This window comes from Pteronotus mesoamericanus, unplaced genomic scaffold (genome assembly GCF_021234165.1).
Source record: "Pteronotus mesoamericanus isolate MK-2021 breed Mesoamerican mustached bat unplaced genomic scaffold, CSHL_Meso_final contig_74, whole genome shotgun sequence".
NCBI classification, from domain to species: Eukaryota; Metazoa; Chordata; class Mammalia; order Chiroptera; family Mormoopidae; genus Pteronotus; species Pteronotus mesoamericanus.
In genome coordinates, this window is record NW_026555247.1 from 16,357,767 (window position 1) to 16,379,546 (window position 21,780).

At 41.6% G+C, this 21,780-nt stretch overlaps 1 protein-coding gene across 1 annotated transcript; it reads right to left on the reverse strand.

Moving 5' to 3' along the window:
• Positions 1 to 7,629: 7,629 nt before the first annotated feature.
• Positions 7,630 to 11,882, reverse strand: LOC129078674 (zinc finger protein 396-like). Its single transcript, XM_054583529.1, has 4 exons — positions 11,541 to 11,882; positions 11,129 to 11,270; positions 8,604 to 8,945; positions 7,630 to 7,723 (listed from the first exon to the last, which is right to left on the reverse strand). Exons 1-4 carry the CDS (start codon positions 11,880 to 11,882, stop codon positions 7,662 to 7,664), a joined length of 888 nt encoding a protein of 295 aa, XP_054439504.1. The 3' UTR covers positions 7,630 to 7,661.
• Positions 11,883 to 21,780: the final 9,898 nt, after the last annotated feature.

Sequence of the window (21,780 nt, forward strand, 5' to 3'; positions counted from 1 at the left end):
AATTCCCTTAGGATGTACTCATAATTTTCCTACATCTCTAACCAGTGGCAACCATTGATTTATTATCCATCAAAACAGTTTTGACTTTTCCATAAAACATCATAAATGAAATCATCAAGTGTGCAACCCTTTACATAACTTTTGCTCAGCATAATGCCTTTAACTTTTCATTCAGCATACTGACTTTAAGATTCATCTATGTTGTTGCATATCTCAGTGGTTCCTTTTATTGCTGAGTAGTATTTTACTGTAAGTGCCACAGCTTGTTTATCTATTTAGTCATCAAAGGACTTTTAGGTTGTTTCTGGATTCGGGCAATGATGAATAGAGCTACTTGAATATTTATGGACAGGGCTTTGCATGAACACAAGTTTTTATTTCTCTAGAGTAATTATCTAAAAGTAGTATTGCTGGGTCTTACAGTGTTATGGACTGTATGTTTGTGTCTCTTCCTCAAATACACATGTTGAAGCCCTAAACCCCAATGCTATGTGGGTTGAAGATAAGCCTTTTTGGAACTAATTAGGTTTAGATAAGGTCATGAAGATAGGGCTCTTATGATGAGATTAGTGCCCTTATAAGAAGAGATAACAGAGATAAGAAGCTTGCTTCTCTTTCTCTCTCCACTATATGAGGACACAGTGAGAAGGCAGCCATCTGCAAACCCAGAAGAGAGCCCTCACTTGGGAACTGAATCACTAAGCTTAGACTTCCCAACCTCCAAAACGGGGAAAAATAAATTCCTGTTATTTAAGCCATTCAGTATATGGTATTTTGTTATAGCAGGTGGAGCCAAGTAATATGTATGATTAGTATGTGCTTATTTTTATAGGAAACTGCCAAACTTTCTTAGAGTAGCTATACTATTTTACATCCCTATCAGCAATGTATGAGTGTTCCAGATACTCCACACATTCACTAGCAGTTGGCATTATCTTTTAAATTGTGTTAAATACTTTTCTGCATCATTTGATATGATCACATGTTTTTCCTTTTGAAACTACTAATCTGGTGGATTACAGTACTTTACTTTTGAACACTGAGCCAACCTAATAGCCCTGCAGTAAATTCCACTTGGTGCAGGTGTTTTATTCTGTTTATACATTGCTGGATTTGATTTGATGATATTTTTTTGAGGATATGTGTGGCTATGTTCATTAAGGATTTTGGATTATAGTTTTCTTGTGCTGTCTGCTCTTTTTTGCATTTCAAAAGTTCATTCTCTGTACTGTTTAAATTAGATAATTTCTGTTGATCTATAGCTATTTGCTTTGTCATCTGTATTCTTCCACTGAGCTCATACAATGAATATTTTATTTTGGTTGCATTTTTCAGTTCTAAAATTTTCACTTGGCTCTTATTCATTATATATTTTGTTTCTTTTCTGAGGTTTTTGTTTTTTCCATTAATTCACTCTTACTTCCTTAGCGTGGTTATTTATAATACCTCATTTAAAGTATTTTTTTCTGGGCCTAGCCAATGTGGTTGGGCATCATCCCACAAAGAGTAAGGTCATGGGTTTGATTCCCGGTCAGGCCACATTTGTGTTGTGGTTTGATCTCCATTGGGGCTCATAAAAAGGGCAACCAATCAATGTTTCTCCCCCTTGCTTTCTTCCTCCCTTCTACTCTCTCTAAATTTAAAAAATCTTTAAAGTATTTTTCTGATATTCCTAACATATCTGTTATCTAGGCATCGGCACAATTTGGTTTTGTTTTTCCTTGCAAGTTGTGATATTCTAGGCTCTTCCTATGCCTAGTAATTTTGCATTGTATCCGACGCATTTTAATTATGTTATCAGATTCTGGGTATCATCTAAACCCTAAGGAGAAAGTTGATTGGTTTGTTTTAGCAGGCAATGGCCCTAGTTAGGGTCAGTCCACAAGTTCTGGTCTGCATTGTGTGGGCTGTGGTTACAAAGTCAGTTCTGTTTTCAAACACTTCCAGTGCAATTTGGATCTGTCCTTTGTGTATGCCACCCAGTGGCCATTCTGGATGCTGGGGGACAGTCTACTCTGTAGCTCAGTTCTCTATGCCTGTTGTCTGCTGTTTAGAGTCAGATCCACACATGTGCAATTTAGAGGTGAGCAGAGTTCATTCATTCATTACTTTTGGGCATCACAGTTGGTTTCCCTCCTCTATGCAATAAACCCAACACTTTCTGGTTCCCTGAGGCATCCATTGCTAGTCATCCAGTTAGAAAGCTGGAGTTTTGTTTCCCTGCTCTGCTGTTTATTTCTCTCAACTATGTCTGCATCCTGGTCCAAGCAGTGGATGACACAGAGAGAATAAAGGCATCAGGGACCGGCCCCATGTTCTTGGGACCAGAGCTCCGATGATCAGAGCAACGGGTTCCCCTCCGAGTATAAGCAGCTTTCCCTGTGACCTCTGCCATTGCTGTGCTACTGCCACGGTACTGCCTGGGGGCTGGGTCGGCAAGGAGAGAACCCTCTTTCATTCTGAAAGGAGGGAGAGAAGAAACTGTTGACGAAGTGTACATACATTGGCAAAGTTGGTGTAAGAGTTGTAATCTTTTTTTTTCTTCCTGTATTGCAGGAGGTAAAACCATAGTCATCTGCCCATGATGAGGAAGGTGGCCAAGGAGGAAGGAGTATGGCAAACACTGTTGGTTGACCCAACATTCTTCCCAATCCACATCTGACCTGCTGCTTTCCCTCTAGAGGTTAGAAACACTTTACCAGACATATAACAAGAAAACATAACCAATCTAATTGATAAGGAGTGCGGTAGAGACTCGAGAAGGCGGGTGGGGGGCCCACGGGTGGCAGCACCAGAAGGATATTGAAATGGCTAGTTGGATCCCCCTGAGAAGAGCGGGGTCTAAACCAAAAGCGGGGATCTCTAGCCCACAGCACCAGAGCCCAAAAAGTACACAGAAAACAGCCAGCTGTGAAGAGCAGCAGGGTTGCTCTCTGCCAGAGACAGGCGACTAGAGAATTAAAGAACCATTTAAAGGGCCAATGCATAAATTTCTATTTGCAGCCACTTACCCTGGTCTCCGGCAAAGGCGGGGGCAGAGTGGGATAGAGACACCTGAGGAGAGATTGGGAAAGGAAGCTTTGGGAGAGAACTGAGAAAGTAGCCAGCGGGATCTCTGTGCTGACTCATCCCCCATGCGGCAGCGGCCATCTTGATCAGGCAGAGACCACACCCCTGGGCGGCAGCAGCGTCAAAGGACCCACTAGCCCCACCCTGAGTTGGGATTCCACCCCGCCCTGTGCTGTTTAAGCTGCCTGCTAAGTGCAGAATGGCAGCCACAGATAGTAGATCCCTGGCTAAAGGGGGTGCAGAGAGGTCTGGAGACACTTGAGGAGAGACTGGGGACTGAGGCTTTGGGGAGAGAACACAGAGAATAGCTGGCAGGATCCCAGAGCTGACTCCTCCCCCATACGTCAGCAGCGTGAGAGGACCCAATAACCACCCTGCCCCCGACCCAAGGAGGGACTCCGCCCTGCCCTGAGTTGTCTAAGGCAGCCTGCTGAGTGCAGAGTGAGTAGATTAACAGCTGAAGGAGAAAGCCACAAACAGGGGATTCCTGGAAGTCTTGAACAGACTGCCTAAGGTCAGACAGGGACGACATCTGACATCAGAGGCAGATCCAGAAACTAAAAACGGTAGTCTCCTACCATAGAAGTTCACACCACAAAGTCAGGAAATCAAGACAGATCAACTTAAGAAGCAGAAGCAAAAAAGAAGTCTCACAAATAATGGGAAGACGAAGAAATACCCCTCCCCCCTCCGCCCAACACACACACACACACGAAGGAAAGGAGGAATCCCCAGAAAGAGAACTAAATGAAATAGAGGCAAGTAAACTATCAGATATTGTTCCAAACAATGGTTCTAAGGAAGCTCAAAGAGCTCAGAGAGAATTACCAAAAACTACAGGGAAACTATGAGGAACTTACTGCAAACTATATCAGCATGAAAAAGGACATAGAAACTATCAATAAGAGACAAGAGGAAATGAAGAATACAATTTCTAAATTGAAGAACACAGTCGAAGGAATCAAAAGCTGGCTAAATGAAGCCAAGGATTGAATCAGCAAGCTGGAGGACAAGATAGAAAAAAGCTCCCAGAAACAGCAAGAAAATGAAAAAAGACTCAAAAAGAATGAAGAGGCACTGAGGGAAATTCAGGACAACCTGAAACATAATAATATTTGTATGATAGGGATACCAGAAAGAAAAGAGGAGCAAGGGATAGAGAACCTGTTTGAAAAAGTAATGATGGAAAACTTCCCTAATTGGAGAAGAGAAAAAGTCACACAAGTCCAGGAAGTACAGAGGGTCCCATTCAAGAGGAACCCAATGAAGTCCACTCCAAGACACATCATCATTAAAAAGGCAAATACCAAAGACAAACAGAGAATCCTAAAGGCAGCAAGGGAGAAACAGGTAGTAACATATAAGGGAGTCCCAATATGACTGGCAGCTGACTCCTCAACAGAAACACTGCAAGCCAGAAGGGAATGGCAAGAAATAGTCCAAGTAATGAAAAGCAAAGGCCTGCAACCAAGACTGCTCTACCCAGCAAGGCTCTCAGTTAAAATGGAAGGCGAAATAAGGAGTTTTCCAGACAAAAGAAGGGTAAAGAATACACCTCCACCAAACCAGCACTGCAAAATATGCTAAAGGGACTGCTTTACGATGAAGAAAAAGAGTCTATGAATATCCAGTTCCTTTCACAGTTCCCAATACTTGATATTACCAATATTTTTTAATACTTATTAATCTGATTGTGACAATGATGTTATTTTAATTGTTCCTTTATTATGTTGAAATGAAACCTGTTTTTGTATATTTCATGCCTATTTCTATTATTTTTAAAAAATTTTAAATGACTTTTTGGTATTTTTTAATCCATTTTTTGATTAAAGGTTTGTAGAATTTTTTCCCTAAAAAAACACAAAATAAACCATTAATCCTTTTTTAGATGTGTTGCAAATACTTTCCTATTCTATTACTTGTCCTTTAACTTTTTAATATGTATATTACTGTACAGTCTTACATGTTTAATATAGTCATATTGTCAATATTTTACTTCAGGGTAAGAAAAATATTAGTTTGTATTTTCTCCTAAAACAGCTTAGATTCTACATATTGATTTTTAACTCACCTGAATATTTTTTGTATAATGTGTGAAATAGGGGTCCATATTTGTTTTATTTCAAGTAATAGAGGTCCATGTACCTCATTTGTTGAATAATGCTTATTTTACCCATTGATTTGAAATATCAATTTAATCATATATTATAATGTTAAACAGATATACACATTTGTCTCTAGAATGCTCATTATATTTCATTGATCTACTTGATTATTTCTGTGCTGGTGTCATGTTGGTTTAATTGCTGAGACTCTATAATGGTTTTAAATTTTCTAATATTTTATAATTAACTTTGATGTTTAAAAAATAAAATCAATCTGCACTGAAAGAAAGGAAGAAAGGAAGAAAAGAAAGAAAGAGAGGAAGGAAGGAAGAGAGAAAGTGAGAGAGAGAGAGATGGAACTTCTACCTTTTGCGACAACATGGATGGAACTGGAAAATATTAGGCTAAGTGAAGTCGGCCAGTTGGTGAAAGACAAATACCATGTGATCTCACCTATAAGTGGAATCTATTCAACAGAATAAGCTAACGAACAAAATAGACCACAGGCATGGAAACATGGAGCAGACTGAAAGTGACCAGAAGGGATGGGGAAAGAGAACAATGGTGGAAAGAAGGGGAAGGGACTAGACAAGGAACATGTAAGAATGACCCATGGACATGGACAACAGAGTGGGAATTGACTGTGGGAACGGGGTGTGGGGATAGGATGGGTGGAGGGGGGGTAAAGGGGGAAAAACTGAGACAACTGTAATAGAATAAACATGATTTATAAATTGTAAAAAATATTATTAAAAAATAAATTAAAATGCATATAATAAAAACAACAATAACAACAACAACAACAACAAAGAATGGGAATGAGATAAAGAAGGAACACTGGATTACAGATATAATATTGAAGGCCCAGTTGAAGTGAAATTAATTAAAAAAATACCAATTTCACTCCATACTATTTGCTGTGAAAATAAATCAATCTAATGTGGTAATAATATCATGCTAATTTTCATCAAGATCAGCTCAAGTCATAGTAATTCTCCATTTAGATAAACTAGTATCTTCTACTTATTAGGAGACCCCTGTAAGTGCAAGACAGCTCCAAGTCCACAGCAATACCATTTAAAGATTCATCATGTACTTAGATAGTATGATTCACATCACTCTCTGGTGGAGAAGTTCAGTTTATCCACAATGAAGAGAATGCAATTTTGCCGTTGTGCGAGCACCAGGTGAACACAGACACTTCCCTCAGAATACTTGATTTAGATTGTCATTTTATTCACACAGTGCCTCAGAAACTGTCTTTCCATAACTGAGCAGTAATTCACAATATACACCTCTCTCAGGCATTTGATGTTGTAACAGATGTTTTATTCCTCTCTTTACTTAGAGAACTAGGACCAAATAAAGACTCCCAACATTTTTAATAATGGAAAATATACAAAACCCAATATATATTCATATTCCCTAGAACTATAAAATAGAATCACTATCAGAAAATTCTAGTTAAAAATTTACATTTTTTTTCTACTGCTACTAATCTTATATTTATTAATATAGTAACTAAGCAGAGCACAATAATCCCAAGATTGTTTCTGGAGTTAATCTAAACACTAGATATAGTTAGGTTTCCTGATAATGAAATGTTAATACTTCATGAGGAAACCATTTAGACAAAGAAGTTCACTATAAGCCCCCTCTTCTTTTCTCATTCCAAGGACTCTCGCTTCTCGTTTGCCTCCATGATGGGTAACTGTGGCATCATGGGAAACACAATAATGCATATATTCTTGTAATACATAGTCCTACCAAGAATCCCTAGAGAAGGGGAAATTATGTTGTATACTGTCAGTATAATTTAATAACATAAAAATCAGTCATTTTGTATTTAAACAGGGAATCTGACTGAATACGGATAACGCTTTGGTGAACTCTGAATTGTTTTTAGTGGTTTCATTAGTACAAGAACATCAAAATCCAGGGTCTCACTTTGTGACAGCTTGTCTAGAAACTCACCTTATTAAGAATGCATACGACCTGAAAAGACTGCCTTGTGATGACTGAAACATGTTCACAATTAATTTATCCCAGAAAAGGGCCAGGAAGAACCTTGAAGGATAGTCATCTACTGTTAAGGGTTTTCTTTCTGGGCAAGCTCTGGTGCACTTTGTTACACACCGCACTTGCCGACATTTGTGTTACATCAGTCAGTCTTCTTGGACAGTCTTTTCTTCATCTCCCTTTTTCCTTTATATTAAGATGATCACCAACCTTACATAAGCACTCATAGACAATGCAATACATTACCAGAACATTCCTTATGTTTAAGCCACTCCCTGAAGACATGTAGAGTCATCTTAATGTTTTTACTGAGCTATTTCCAAATTACATTGTAAAGGAGAATATTTGTTTTCCTACACAGGAAATTTCTTAAGTCTTATCAGTAATGTGTAGGCTTTTGTAAGTTTTCATAAAAAATTAAGTCCCTTCACTCGCCTACCTCCTGACAATTACCCGGAACATTTCAGCCTAGGTCTTGAGGTACATACTCTTTTGGACCTCTTCAATCCTATTTTCATATTTGGGATCTGGTAACAGAAAACAAAATGGGAAAATTTTTTTAAAGTGCTTTAATCTTTGGTCTGAGAACTCCAAAGCTCAATGGCATGAAATGGAAGAGGATGTCTATTTTTATGCTGAGTAACTCACCTTCCTTCTCAGAAGGAAAAATGTACTTGTCCAAAAAGAAACATACAGTTGTCCCTCAGTATCTGCGGAGGACTGGTTCCAGGGTGACCTACCCCATCCCTGACCCGCAGTTGATATCCAAATTTGCAGATGTTTGAGTCCCTTACATAAAATGGTGTAGAACAATGCATAAAATTGGCCCTCTGCATCCGTAGACTCCCAAATGCAGATCAAAAATACTGTTTTCAGTCTGTGGTTGGTTGAAAACCCGATACAGAGGGCCAACTGTATATTAATTTTTAAAAATCCACATATAAGCGGACCTGTGCAGTTCAAACCAGTGTTGTTCAAGGGTCAACTGTACTATTTATCACTTGTGCTAAGAGCAGTAATAGCAAAAAATGTCTGGGAATTTCTTTTTGAGGGCTACCCTAGGTATGGAAATCTCAATTAAGCTTTAGAATCTTAAACATCTGAATTGACACTGAATTGATAAGCAGAAAAGCAAACAATGCACACATAAGATAGTCTATATTGTCTCCTGTGGCTTTTATGGCCTTCGAAAGAAAACTGGTGCTCATTAAAACCACTGATCTATATTGAGAAGTTGTTTGTGCCTTTTTTCTTCTTCCTCGGTTGAAAAAGTTCTGAGTAAATGCTTTGATTCCCTCGCAATACTGATGGAACTTCTTCCTCTAGTGTGACTTTTTCTGTGTCTGAAAAGATTCGAGCTCTGACTGAAGGCTTTCCCACACTCATGACACTTGTAAGGTTTTTCCCCGGTGTGGATTCTTCGATGCTGAATCAGGACCGCACTTCGGCTAAAAGCCTTTGCGCACACATCACACACGTAAGGTTTCTCTCCGCTGTGGATTCGCTGATGTAAGATAAGGGCTGAGCTCTGACTAAAGGTTTTGCCACATTCATCACACTTGTGTTGTTTTTTTCGAGAAGGATTTCTATGTTTTCTTTCAAACATGCCATTTTGTTCGCCAGTTCCTCTAGATGTGAAACTCTGGGAAGTATTCATATGAAGCATGTTAGAAACATCGTAATGCAGTTCTATGTCCGAAGAGGTCTTTTGCTTTGAAGCTGATTTCACATTTACAGTTCTAGTGTCTTTATCTGAAATAATACACAGAAAAGCAAATGTCACTAGTCTCTGGAAAGAAAATAAAATAGAATGATCCAAATGAAATACAAATGGATCATTTATTAGCTAGCATGTTTATAAAATAACATCACAATGTGGAGGATGGAGAGAGGGTAAAACAGAAAATACTCAGATCATAAAGCAAGAGAAAAATTTACAGTCTGAGGAGGCAATCAAGTAGGAATATGAAAAGCTCTATATAAAAGATAGAATGGTGAGGAGGGGAAACGGACATGTCAGAGACTGAGGAAAGTCTAAATGAAAAGAAAGCGCTTCAATAGGAGGAATTATTGGAGAAACAGAAACAATGAAAGAGAGGACTCAAATGTGGCAGTACGTAGTAATAAACAAGAGTGCCAATCAACAAAACAAAGTTTAGTAAAGAGAAATGAACCAAAAATTAAGCAAATGAACGAGATGAAGAAAGCCAAGGGGTCAAAAAGGAATGTGGAAAATAAGGTCAGAAAATTCAAGTTAGGCAAAAAGAAAAAAAGTGTGGTGGGAGAATACAGACTAGGATAACACCTCACGAAATCCAGGGTAGCACAGAGTGCCCACCACAAGAAAACCTCTACTCTTCTATGTATTTTATAGTGCTAGTTGAGTAGCATTATTACTGCTTTAAATAGAAATAATCTATCTTATTAATTGTAAGAAACTCAAATTCCAAGGTGACCTCAATATCTAGTTACCACTATCCTGGCAACAGTTAGCGCTTGAGAGCAGGGAGACCATGATCACCTGCAGAGGCTTTGCTATGACATGATTCTGTACCACAGAAATCACACAGCAGCCGTAAGAGGTGGTTCTGTTAGCCTATCATGACTCTGGTTTTCTCTACCTTGAATTAAAAGATCCTGGGCCCTCTGCTTTTGGTTTCAAATCTCTATGCATCTTTGAGGACAGTCACAGGTAGAATGTGGTTCTTGCCAACAACAAGTGCCCAGTCCCTGGCTTTGTGGCTGATCATTTCTTTAGCCATCACCACGCACAGCTGCTGAGGCTGGGATGGTTTCGCGTCCCACCCTGACGGAGTCTGGAAAGACTCCCACTTTTCTCTTAGTTAAGCTGAGGCAGTTGCTAGACTGGAGGTGCTAAGTGCTCAGTATAAACGTCTTGGGAGTAGATATGAGAAATCTTTTCTAAACGTCTCTCTAAATTTTTATATATTTTTTGTTTTTTCCTGTAGTCTCTTATCAAAATTCCCTTGAAAAAGTGAACCTTGCTTAGCCGATCAGCCTCTCTGGGAATACAGAAGCAGTGGTAGGGGAGAGGAGATTCCCTCAAGTGGGGTTTCCCTCTTCATCTCTGGCTCCCACTTTATCGAGGATGATCACCTAGGAAGGTCTCTGCCCAAATGTCAGCTCATCAGAGAGGCCTTCTCCAGCATCGTATTTAATGAAACCCTGTCCCCATTTCATGTATCCCTCTTATTGTGCCTTGTTCGTTTCTTTTTTCCCCACGGCACTTATTTTTGTAGTATTTGCAAAGGAAGAACAGGTTGCTATGCCGGCCATTTTAGAGCACTTCTGTAAAAATGATGCAAAGAACAACAGAGGCCTGTTGAGAATGGGAAGTAGAGAAACACATTCATAGCACTAAGAGAGAGCAAAGTCATCGTACCAGCAAAATGGCAGTTTTGATACTGGATCTCACCAGTGACTAAGCAAGAAGTTAAACAAAAATAATGTAGACTAATGGTGTAGACTGTGACCTTAGGGTCAACAAGGGCTTCCGGGGGCTCCTGATGATAACAGAGGTTGGAACAAGGCCAAGTTGGTGCCCTTGTGGCCTGAGACTGTTTGCTCTTGCTCAGTCAGAGTAGCTGTGTTTTTATCTGTTTTATATATCGGAACGCCCACCATGTAAATGTCATTTGAGGAAAGGGTCACGCTGCTTTAAAAAGGTTTGAAAATCCTGATGGAGATGTTGCCAAGTATTTTAAAAATCTGCAGATTTTATAAGAATCTATGAGAAAGAAACAAGAACAAAATACTGAGAAGGTTCATTAGCATGACATAAGTGGTAGAAATTCCCGCAGTAAAGAGGAGGCCTGGGGGAAATTTGAGACCTCTGGCAGAAAACAGCTGAGAGGGGTGCAGCTGGCGGAGAGGCTGCCTTTGCCCCACACCAGGAACTAAATCCTGCCCCTCACCGTTCTGTCTTGAGGGGTGAGGCTCCTGGGATGTGCACTGCAGCTGCTTCTTCACAGGCTTGAGCTGGCCACATGGTGACTCCTGTGTGATTTCCCATGCTGCCACTTTCTCTGCAAGGGTGTCTTCATTTTGTCCAAAAACCTGGGAACAGGTTATCTGGGGCTGAAGAAGGAAATTGGGTTGAGACTTCAGGATAAAGTAAGACGGAAGAAACTATGTAGAAAATATCTTGAGGCACAGGAAAAGGGAGGGAAACAGCCATAGTCTATTTTCTGGCACAGCTGGGAGTGCATTTACCCCTATACACAACCAGTTGAATGGGAGTACAGATCAAGAGCTCTACCCCCAGCGAGTGATTCACCAGAGCTCCTGACACAGCCTGGTCACTCATCCCCACTGACGTCTTCTTACCTGCTCTGCTGGCCCATCAAGCTCTTTCTCCAGCTCCTCCAGCATAGTCACAGCTTCCTCTCCGTTCTCTGGTCGGTGCTCTTGCAGCCAGGCCTGCAGCTCCTCTGGCAGGATGGCCAGGAACTGCTCCAGCACGAGCAGCTCCAGGATCTGCTTCTTGGTGTACACGTCCGGCCTCAGCCACTGCCAGCAGAGCTCCCGGAGCCTGTTCAGAGCCTCCCGAGGCCCAGGGGATTCCTGGTAGCCAAACTGCCTGAACCGCTGGCGAAACGTCTCGGGGCTGTAGCAGCTTCTTCTGTGGAGGCTGGATTCCTGATTACTGGCCTCCTCTTTCCCTTCCATCTTCACTACCAGAATGCTATCAGGCTCTTTTGAAGTTTGTCGAGGGAATGTCGATTCAGACATTTGGACTAGGACTAGTTTAGGACTGCTAAACTTTAATTTTCAAGGAGGTGAAGCTCTCCTTATGGATAATCCTTAAATACAATTAAAGAAACAAGTAGAAACAAGACTAAGACAAATGTTTCTTAGAACAATACAACTAAGACTAGAAACAAGACTGTACAGATAGTACTGCTCTTGATCTTAACATATTACATTTTGCTGTGTATAATGCGCACCCACATTTTGTGCACCTTATACACGGATTATGCCTATGTATAATGCTCATCCTTATTTTTCCCTCAAAAATTTGGGCAAAAGTGCACATTATACATGGCAAAATACAGGTAAGTCATGCTTTCAAAGAATACTTCCTTCTTAAAGAGAATCAAAGAGCTTAAGATTCATTAATTTATATGCATGAGTAATCCCTAATTTATACTGAAAATCATGCCCACAAGGCTGTCTAAGTATCACAACAAGAGACCAGGCAGGACTGCATATGAGCTCTTAGAACACAGAAATAGGGAAGCAGGAGAAAACCTATGATTCTGGGGCGGGCTCTACGAGCCAGTTAATTTTCTCTAGCCTGCTGCAAAGAGCTCTAATAGTCTGAAAGAAGTACTTCTGTGTGTATTTTTTAAAAGTTTACTAATTTTTAAAACAATATTATTTTGACATTAAAGAAACCATTAAAAAAAGTAATTGCAAATCCCTCCATCCTAATGCATTTCCATTTTCCACACTCCTACTTCCCATCTATGACATCTATATTATTTACTTAATTGTATCTTTATTACAGAGTATTAAGCTGTTTCTAATTTTTACTATTATAAATAATGCTGGGAGGCACATTTTCATGAATATACTATTTTTCTCCTTTCAAATTTTCTTCAAGCATGTCCCAAGACCTTCCTTACTGAGGCTAAAAAAGAGTGGCAAATTCTGTCTTGCTAGGTATTATCAGATAAATTACAGAAAAGACTACCAATTTACAATGCCACCAGCAACATAATTATGGACGAGAGCAGCAACTTCAAGAATCATTAGCTTGTTCCCAGGGGTGGAAAGACACTTTTCTTAATATAACATTATACTGAGTACCATTTTACATAGTACCATTTCAACGTCATCAGTTAAATTATGACTAGTATCTGATGACTAATTAAATCTTATAGGGGCCCCTCTTTTTCCTTTATGTAGCCTGCCATTTTTATTCCTACTTCACCAAGCACTGTCCCAGGCACCGAAGATACGTTGGTGACGCGAGCAAAGCCTATGGCTTCTTAAGGCTTGTACTCTAGTAGAAGAGGCACTAACGTTACCAAATATATGATACAACTTACACAGTGATGTGATACCCTACAAATGACAGCTGACACTGGTAACAGCCAAGCCCTGTTTTGAGCACCTTAATAAACATAAGCTCATTTAAATCCTCACCAAAGCCCTGTAAGGATATTTTCATCCCCATGTTATAGATAAGAAACTTGCCACGGCAAGCTCAGGTATCGTGGGCAACAGGGCAGGCCTGGGGTCGAAACCCCGGCCATCCGCATTTATTCACTGTGCTGCGGGGTCAAGAGGCTCCGAGGAGGAGCAGTAGACCTAGATGATCCTGGGCCGGAAAAGCATCTGGAGTGGAGACCGGAGGCCAAGAATTTGGTGTCTTCTGGGGTGTTACATTGAGGGCCCCTAAGCTACCGCAGCCTCTGGAAGTCGCAGGAGAGACAGCCGCCGGCGAACCTGTGCCGTGTCCACAGCTGCGCTCAGATTTACACAAGGGACGGGGGAACCACACCCCAAGCACCGCAAGAGGCCCTGGAACGAACCCGGTCCCTGAAAGGGAGACTTCGCCCAGTGCCCGGGATCCGGGGTCTCCGCGGAAAAGACCGACTGTCACTTCCAAATCCCTCCTCCGGTGGGCCGGCTACCTAAGGACCCAAGACAGTACCTCCCTACCCCATCCCGCCCGGTCCCACAGCCCCACAGCTCCCCAACCCCGCAAGGACCAAACTCCACGAGACCGCCGGAGGCGCGGGGCACCAGGGGAGCGCGCGCTGGGGGGCCAGGATGCCTCTGGGTTCACCCGAGGGGGCAGGCGCCGCGGGCGAGGACCAGGGGAGGGGGTACGCGGACGTGCCTTGAGAGGCAGGGAGACGCAGGGACCCGGTGGGGACGGCGAGAAGTGCTGGGGGCGTGATGGGAGTGGGGGATGGGGAGGGGTATGAAAAGGCGGTGCGCGGTGGAAGGGGAGGGCTGCCCCCAAGTGGGTGACGGACGCTTCTCCTGGCGGCCTAGCGGCGGAGAGGCCTTCCCTCTCACCTCGGGCCGGGAAGGACGACCCACGACATCGGGGAGAAGCCAAGGCAGCGCGGAGCTGGAGGCTGCTTCCGGTCCTCCCAACGGATTGGGGGGGCGGGGCCGGGGATAGCGGAGCGGTTGCCGTGGAGACGAGCCCTCGACTCAGGCTTTCTGAGAGGCGATCCTGAGCTAGAAGAGGATGATAGCCCAGCTGGGGTCTGACCGGCCTGGCTCGTTCGGTTGAGCGTCCACCGGCAAAGCAAAAAGGTCGTTGGATTCCCGGTCAGGATACAAGCAGGGGTTGCGGGCCAGGTCTCAGTTGGGGCGCGTGGGAGAGGCAGCAGATCAATGTTTTTCTCCCTTACCCTCTCCCTAAAAATAAAGTCTTAAAAAAACGAAAAAACTAAACAAACAAACAAACAAACAAAACCTTCCACAGGTGGGCATCCCAGCTGCTCCGCATCTCGGTTTAAATAAACCAGCATTGTTATTTCTTAGTACTTTTACTTACATTATTAAATTTACTCTTTCAATCACCCAGTAAGGTTACTCCCAATTTTACAGGAAATGAAACCAAGGGTTCCATGGCTTGTCCATGGTCACAGACAAGGGAGACTCCTTGCACAACTTCCCCTGCAGTACCATTGCCGCTACTGAGGTAGGGTACCCTCAGAGTACTGACATTTTAAGGAACAGGTTTGACCCCCTCACCCACCCATGCTTTCTCAAGAGAATATAATGGACCTTTAAAAAGGTGAGACAGAACCTTCTCACCTTTTACGTATATATATTTGGGGACCTACATATATGTATGTATTTACTCAGAGATTCTTAAATCAGTTTAAAATTAAGTTGGAGCTAAGTGAGCTACAAGGGCACAGCCCCACATATTGGCTTCCTTCTCCACCCACCCTCCCCTAGGGACTCTTGGAAATGTATTTGAAATTTTTAATTGATTTTAGAGAGAGGGGAAAGGAAAGAGGAGAAACATCAGCCTGAGAGAGAAACATCCATTGGTTGCCTCCCATATGCACCCCGACTGGGGGATCAAACCCACAGCCTAATTACGTGCCCTGACCAGAATCAAATCCCCAACCTTTTTGAGGTGTACAAGACTACACTCCAACTAAGTGAGCCACACCTGCCACACCCAAAATGTGTTTTTAGAAGGAAGTGGGGAATTAGAAAGGGGAGGACAAAGATGCTTGAAAACCACTTGCTAATTAATAAACAACAGTGATTTAAAAAAAAACACAAACCTCTTCTGGTATGACCAAGAAAAAGGTGGATTAGTACTGAAGTTTGAAGTGATGAAAGAAAAGGCTGGTTTAGTCTTTACTGGTCTATACCAGACCGAGGAGATTAGGGGATAAATTTGCATCTTAATTAACCTACAATGACATTAAATTTGAAGACATTTTTGCTTCTACAGGGGGCTTGCACTGGATAAGATTTGTTGCTGAGGCATAAATTGTAGAAATAAAATGTATTTACATTGATGGTGGGTAAGTAAAATGACTCAAGGCAAGAAGGATTGAAAACAATTCTTCCAGGGCAACGGTGTGAAACTGAAGAAGGTAGTTTAAGGTGAAAATGGACGGCAGTCAAAAGCTGCAAGGCGAGTAAGGAACTGTGAAAAGCCATAGGATTTGGCAAGAGGTCAGGGGTGAACTAATGGTTTCTAATTCCACCAAATAGCCAGATCCAAGAATCTAAAGTTAAAACAAAACAAACAAAAAAAAGCAAATGAAAAAGATTGCTTACTTAAGTTTCACAGTAAGTGAGATAAAGGACAGGTTTTTGTTTGTTTGCTTTTTATTAATGTTTGAGGGTAGAGTGGAAAGAAGTTAGCAGGAACAAGGTCCCAGTATAGATAGCATCTACTATATACCAGATGCCTTATAAACACTGAGAATTCAAATGGAATATACAGATTCATGCTCTTTGGGACTGATTAGTTAAGGAGAAGGGAATATAAACTGAGTATTCCAAACATCTGTTCTGATGGAGTGGTCTACAGGATGCTATGATAGCCCAGAGAAAGGGAGGCATTGGGTTTAGGGGCAGATAAACTGGGATTGGAGCTGATGAGGAAAACAGTATGGATGCATTTCTGACTGAGAGGCCAGTACGGAACGTTTAGATTTGCAGGCCATGAGTACTTGAGGATGGGGATGGAGAATTAAGCAAGATTCTAGTTTTAAAAGATTTGCCCCCCTGCCCAAAAGGCTTTGAACTAAAATTTTAAGCAGGGGCTTGAGGAAGTGGCACCAAAATATCTGCAATTCAGATAGAACTCTCTGATGGCAACATGAAGGATGTATTTGATGGGACACAACATTCAAGGCAGGGTGAACAGGTCTGAAGCCATTGTAAGGATCCAGGCTGCAAGTGATGGAGTCTGAAACAGTGCAGAGCGGGTGAGGATGGAGGCAGATTCAGGGAACAGTTGGGAGGCTGGTTCTTGCTTGAATGGTAGACTGACAGTTGACTGGGTACATGGGTAGATCGTGTGTTGTTCAGAGAAGTATTAAAAAAACGCTATGAATAGATTTGACAATGGTTTATGTGGATATTTGAGGGAATTTTTGGATACACTGAATCTGAGACTGAAGAAGATACTGTAATCAATATCCTGTACATGATTGGACATTTTGTGAGATTAAGTGAAAATAAATATCAAGCGTGCTTTATATCTGAATGCTTCTCCTATGTAAGTATATTAAACTCTTTATGAATTTCATAAACCACTTATAAACACAGTGAAGGAGGAGGGCAATCACTCAATAATGGGCTTATAGAGACATTCATTAGACCTTTTCTTCTCCTTCATCACTATATTCCTTCGCCTGGTTAGGAGATTTTAGGGATGTGGACGTAGTTCTGGAGAGCAGGACATGGTCATGGGGAGGGGGGAGAAACTGCCCTTGTCCATTCTAGGTCCTTTTGACTTTTAAAATAGGCATATTATAACATCAATTATAGAGCATCAACTATAATTGCACCTCCCATTCCCCTTTAACCCTTCTATATTGATGCTTCCACTCTCAACCCTTCACTTGTCTTACCTATTGCTAAATCTAATTCACTTATTTTAGTTCTTATCTCCTCAGCATTTCACATTGTTTACTATGGTACTTCTACTTTGAACTCTGTCCTTCGTTTCTATTACTATACTATTTTCAGGTTCTTCTCCTTCTAAACACTCCTTAAAGTGGCCTCTCCTGTTCTGCAATCCCACGTATTATTAGTGTTCTCCGTTGTTCTGCCTTTGTTTCCTGTACTTTTCATGCTGTAGGCTTTCTGTGGGCTGGCTCATTTACTTTCACCTGTAAGACTTCAACTACCATATCTGACTAATAAGTTCCATCTCATATCTTGAGTCTGATCTTTTTGAGCCTCCTCATTACAGAGCCAAATGCTTACCAAACATCACTACTGGTTTATTTCACAGGCACCTTAAAGCATGAATTATTCCTCACTTCCTCTGTACTCACCTCGTTTTCTTATCTCCGGGACTAGCACCACCATCCACCCATTTCCTCCAGAAGAAACCTGAGACCTTTCAATACATTCCTGTTTCACTCTTGTTCATGTCAGGCAGGGTCTGTGTCCCATTCATCCTGTGCTCTTCGTGTCTTTGTTTCCTTTATGGTGGCTGGCACATTGATCTCTGTTTATTTCATATTTCACCAGCATATGAATGTAAAAAGAAGAGAATCAAATTGATAAAAGGGGTCAGTTTCCCACTGGCAATGAGATTATGGGAGTAGACTGGGGAAAGAAAGCATATGAAATTTTATTTATATTGGTAATAGGAGCCCAGGGTAAGGACTGAAGGGGATGAAGGATGAAGCCAAAATGTTAAATCTGAAATTTAACAAAAACTACTCAGCCAGGTTTAAAGACACAGTTACCAGAAAAGACAGGTAATCCATGAGGAGGAGAGCTGCTGTAGATAGACAGATACATTGGAATAAAAGTACAATGGCTTCATGACATTTTAAGGTGAAAAGATAAAGATAATAAATTTCATGCAGTACCGAAAATCCATGTCTGGGAAGACGGTGAAGCCTCGTGAGAGATCTATTGTCCAGTTTCAGAGTCTGCCTTAACCTCGGGGTTTCGCTGCTGCCCACATAGAGTCTTGGTTTTCACTTCTCTCCCAAGACTTGGGGCTCCTTTATTTATTTATGAGTTTGGTTCTCCACAAACATTTGGCGCTGTATTGGTTTCCTAGGACTGCCATAAAAAATTACCACAAACTTGGTGGTTTAAAACAACAGAAATGTATTATCTTCATGGTTCTGGAGGCTAGGAGTGAAATCAAGGTGTTCGCAGGGCCACGCTCCCGCTGGAGGCTCTGGAGAAGAATCCTCCCTTGCTTCTTCGTAACTTCTGATGGCTGCTGGCAATCCCGCATCACTCCAGTTTCTGATTCTGTTGTCACCTGGTCTTCTCTCTGCACCTAAATGTGGCTCTGTGCCTCATCGCCTAAAAAAACACCAGTCATTGGATTTAGGGACCACACTAATCCATTATGATCCCCTCTTAACTAATTACATTTACAAGACATGTACGTTTCTAAATAAGGTGAAATGTAAGCTCCAGGTGGACATGCATTTTAGGGGAGCACTATTCAATCCAGTATAGTGCCTTTGCCAGCTAGCAATTTATTGAAATTTACCCTTTGTTGCCGGCTCTGTAAACGTGAAATGGACTTCTTAAATATTTTTCCTTCACTGTCAAGCTCAATTATATGATTTATCAGTAGGAGGCGCTAGAGACACATGGTGAGAAAAAGGGGCTTCCCTTCCTGGTTCTGGTGTGCAGGTTCGCTAGGCAGGGCAGCAGGCTGGGCAAGCAGCTCTCCAGTGTCCTGCCGCAGCTTTCCCTGGCGGCGGTTTCCTCCTGCACCGCCAGGGCAGTTTCTAGGAGGGTGCCTCTAGTGAGATGCCTCCCAGTGAATGGTTTTCCCTTGCAATCTAGAGGGAAGATTTCCGGCAAGTTCCGTTACCACGGCACAGCAGTGACTTCTTTGCTGTCCAGTGAGCTATTACCGTGCACTGCAGAGGAGGCTCCTAGTAATCAGGTGGTCAGAATAACGTAATCAGTGAATATAAATCTGTCTTTCCCCTCTTATTCCTCTGTTTGCTCAATGGGCCATAAACAAGGTGGCAGCAGTGGCAGGGATGGAGGCTCTGCATGGGCTCAGGAACAAGGGCTTTCCCTACCCAAGGCTGACCTGGCCAACACTGCTGCTGAGTTCTTAATCTGTCGACAGCAGAGGCCAACACTAAGCCCCTCATATGGTACCACTCCCCATGGGGACTAACCAGCCACCTGGTGGCAGCTTGGTTACATTGGACCGCTTCACAGAAGAGGCAGAGATTTACCCTCACTGGAGTAGGCATGTATTCTGAATATAGATTTGCCTTCCCTAAACATAATACTTCAGCCAACCCTGCTATCTCTGTACATATGAAATGCCTTACCCATCATCATCTTGGTACTCTGCACAGCATTTCTTCTCATCAAGGAGCTCATTTCACAGCAAAAGAAATACAGCAATGGGCTTATGCCTGTGGAACCAACTGGTCCTACCACACACCCCATCACTCAGGAGCAGTCAGCCTAATTGGAAGCTGGAATGGCTTACTGAAGACTTAGTGGTAGTGCCAGTTGGGAAACAACACCCCAAAACAATGGGATTCTGTTTTAGGGGGTACAGTAGATGCTTTGAATCAGACTCTTATATATGATGTTGTTCTTAATCCCATAGCCAGAACATGTAGATCTGGCCATCAAGAGGCAGAAGCTGGAGTGAGAATTCTCACTCTTAAAATCAATAACCCATTTGAAGGATTTTTCTTCGTGCCCCAGAAACTTTGAGCAGTGCTCTTTGGAAATCATAGTCCCCAGGGGAGAAGTGCTTCCACCAGCAGATACAGTGGTTCAGTTGAATTAAAAAGGAGATTGCCTCCTGGACATTTTGGAGTAATGCTGTTAGATCAACTGGCAAAAAAAGAAAAGAAAAGAAAAGAAAAGAAAAGAAAAGAAAAGAAAAGAAAAGAAAAGAAAAGAAAAGAAAAGAAAAAGGCTATTCTAGGTGAGGTACTTGAACTTGGATTCCAACTACACAATGCGGGCAAGGAGGACTATACCTGAACCCCAGGGAGTTATCTGGGGATGCCTCTTAGCACTCCCATGCCAATTATTAAAGGTTAATGGAAAACCACAAAAACAAACAAACAAAAACAAACAGGCAGGACTGAACACTCATACCCTGTGGGAGTGAAGGTTTTGGTCGCTGCAGTAGGTAGAGAACTGACCTGCTGAATTTCGGTTGGAGGATGGGGAAAACGTGGACTGGGTACTGAAAGGAGGAAGGCACAGATATCATTGACCACCTCACAACAGGTCACAGAAAGGATGACAGTGGTAGCTCTGTATATTTTCTACCGTCAACAGGGTCTGGCACAAATAACACCCCATTTTTAATTACAAAATCTTTTATTACAAAACCATAAGCATAGAATTCTCTAACGTAACACTATCACATTCAAGCATACCATAGGACATTTTCGGTGAAATGTGCAAATTGCTGTCCATCTCATACAAGACATTCACGTACCCTACCAACCACACTCAAGCAGGCCTTACTTCTGCTGGACTCTGTTTATAGGTCAAATAATAGAGTTTCATCTTATTGGTCACATTGCATAATAAGGTTACATCTGATTGGTTAACTTTTGGTACCAGAAATCCTTAGATACAAGTATAGGCACCTGATTTTTTAAAAAGTCACTTTGGAGCAAAAAGGGTATGTAATTACTATTATTTGTGTGTGTGTGTGTTGTCAAAAAAATGCCAATTTTTTTGGTCAGATCGGCAAAGAATATATTTTTTGGTGTGTTGCAGAATTTTAGTAATTAGTTTATGTGTGCCATGAGATGAAAATGGTTGAAAATCTCTGCTTTAGGGAGCAGAACATTCAGTGGGATTCTGCCTGAATTTGATGAGTAATGAATATAACCAGTGGTAGATATAATGACTATTGGAACTGTGTACCTCTACATTTTAAGAAAGGTGAGAACTTTACCTTTAAGACAAATAAGTTGTATTTTGTTAGGGGAAAAATTGTTTTACTATGTACAGAGGTTCAAAAATGTGTAGAAGGGTGCACGTGCGAGCTGAGTAGACAAAGGGTATTTATTTGCATCGCTGTACTTTTTCTTGATCTATTCTTTAAACATTAAACATCTCTTCTTATGCTCTCAATTTTGACACAGCTTATTTCTTCATGAAATTTCCTCCATGAAGTTTCTTTCAAATACCTTTGCCTGTTCATATCGCACACATTTAGCACCTACTTATATTCTGAATGTAATTTTCCTCTAATTATTTCATGTATTATACTCCTGTCTACCAGCCCCAGCCAAGTAGATCCTAAACTCTTTTAGAACTATGTCCCATTTATTTTTGCATTTTCCATCAAAAAACACATACAGTGAGTCACTGCTCAATGAAAATCTCTTAATTAAATAGTTGTCCT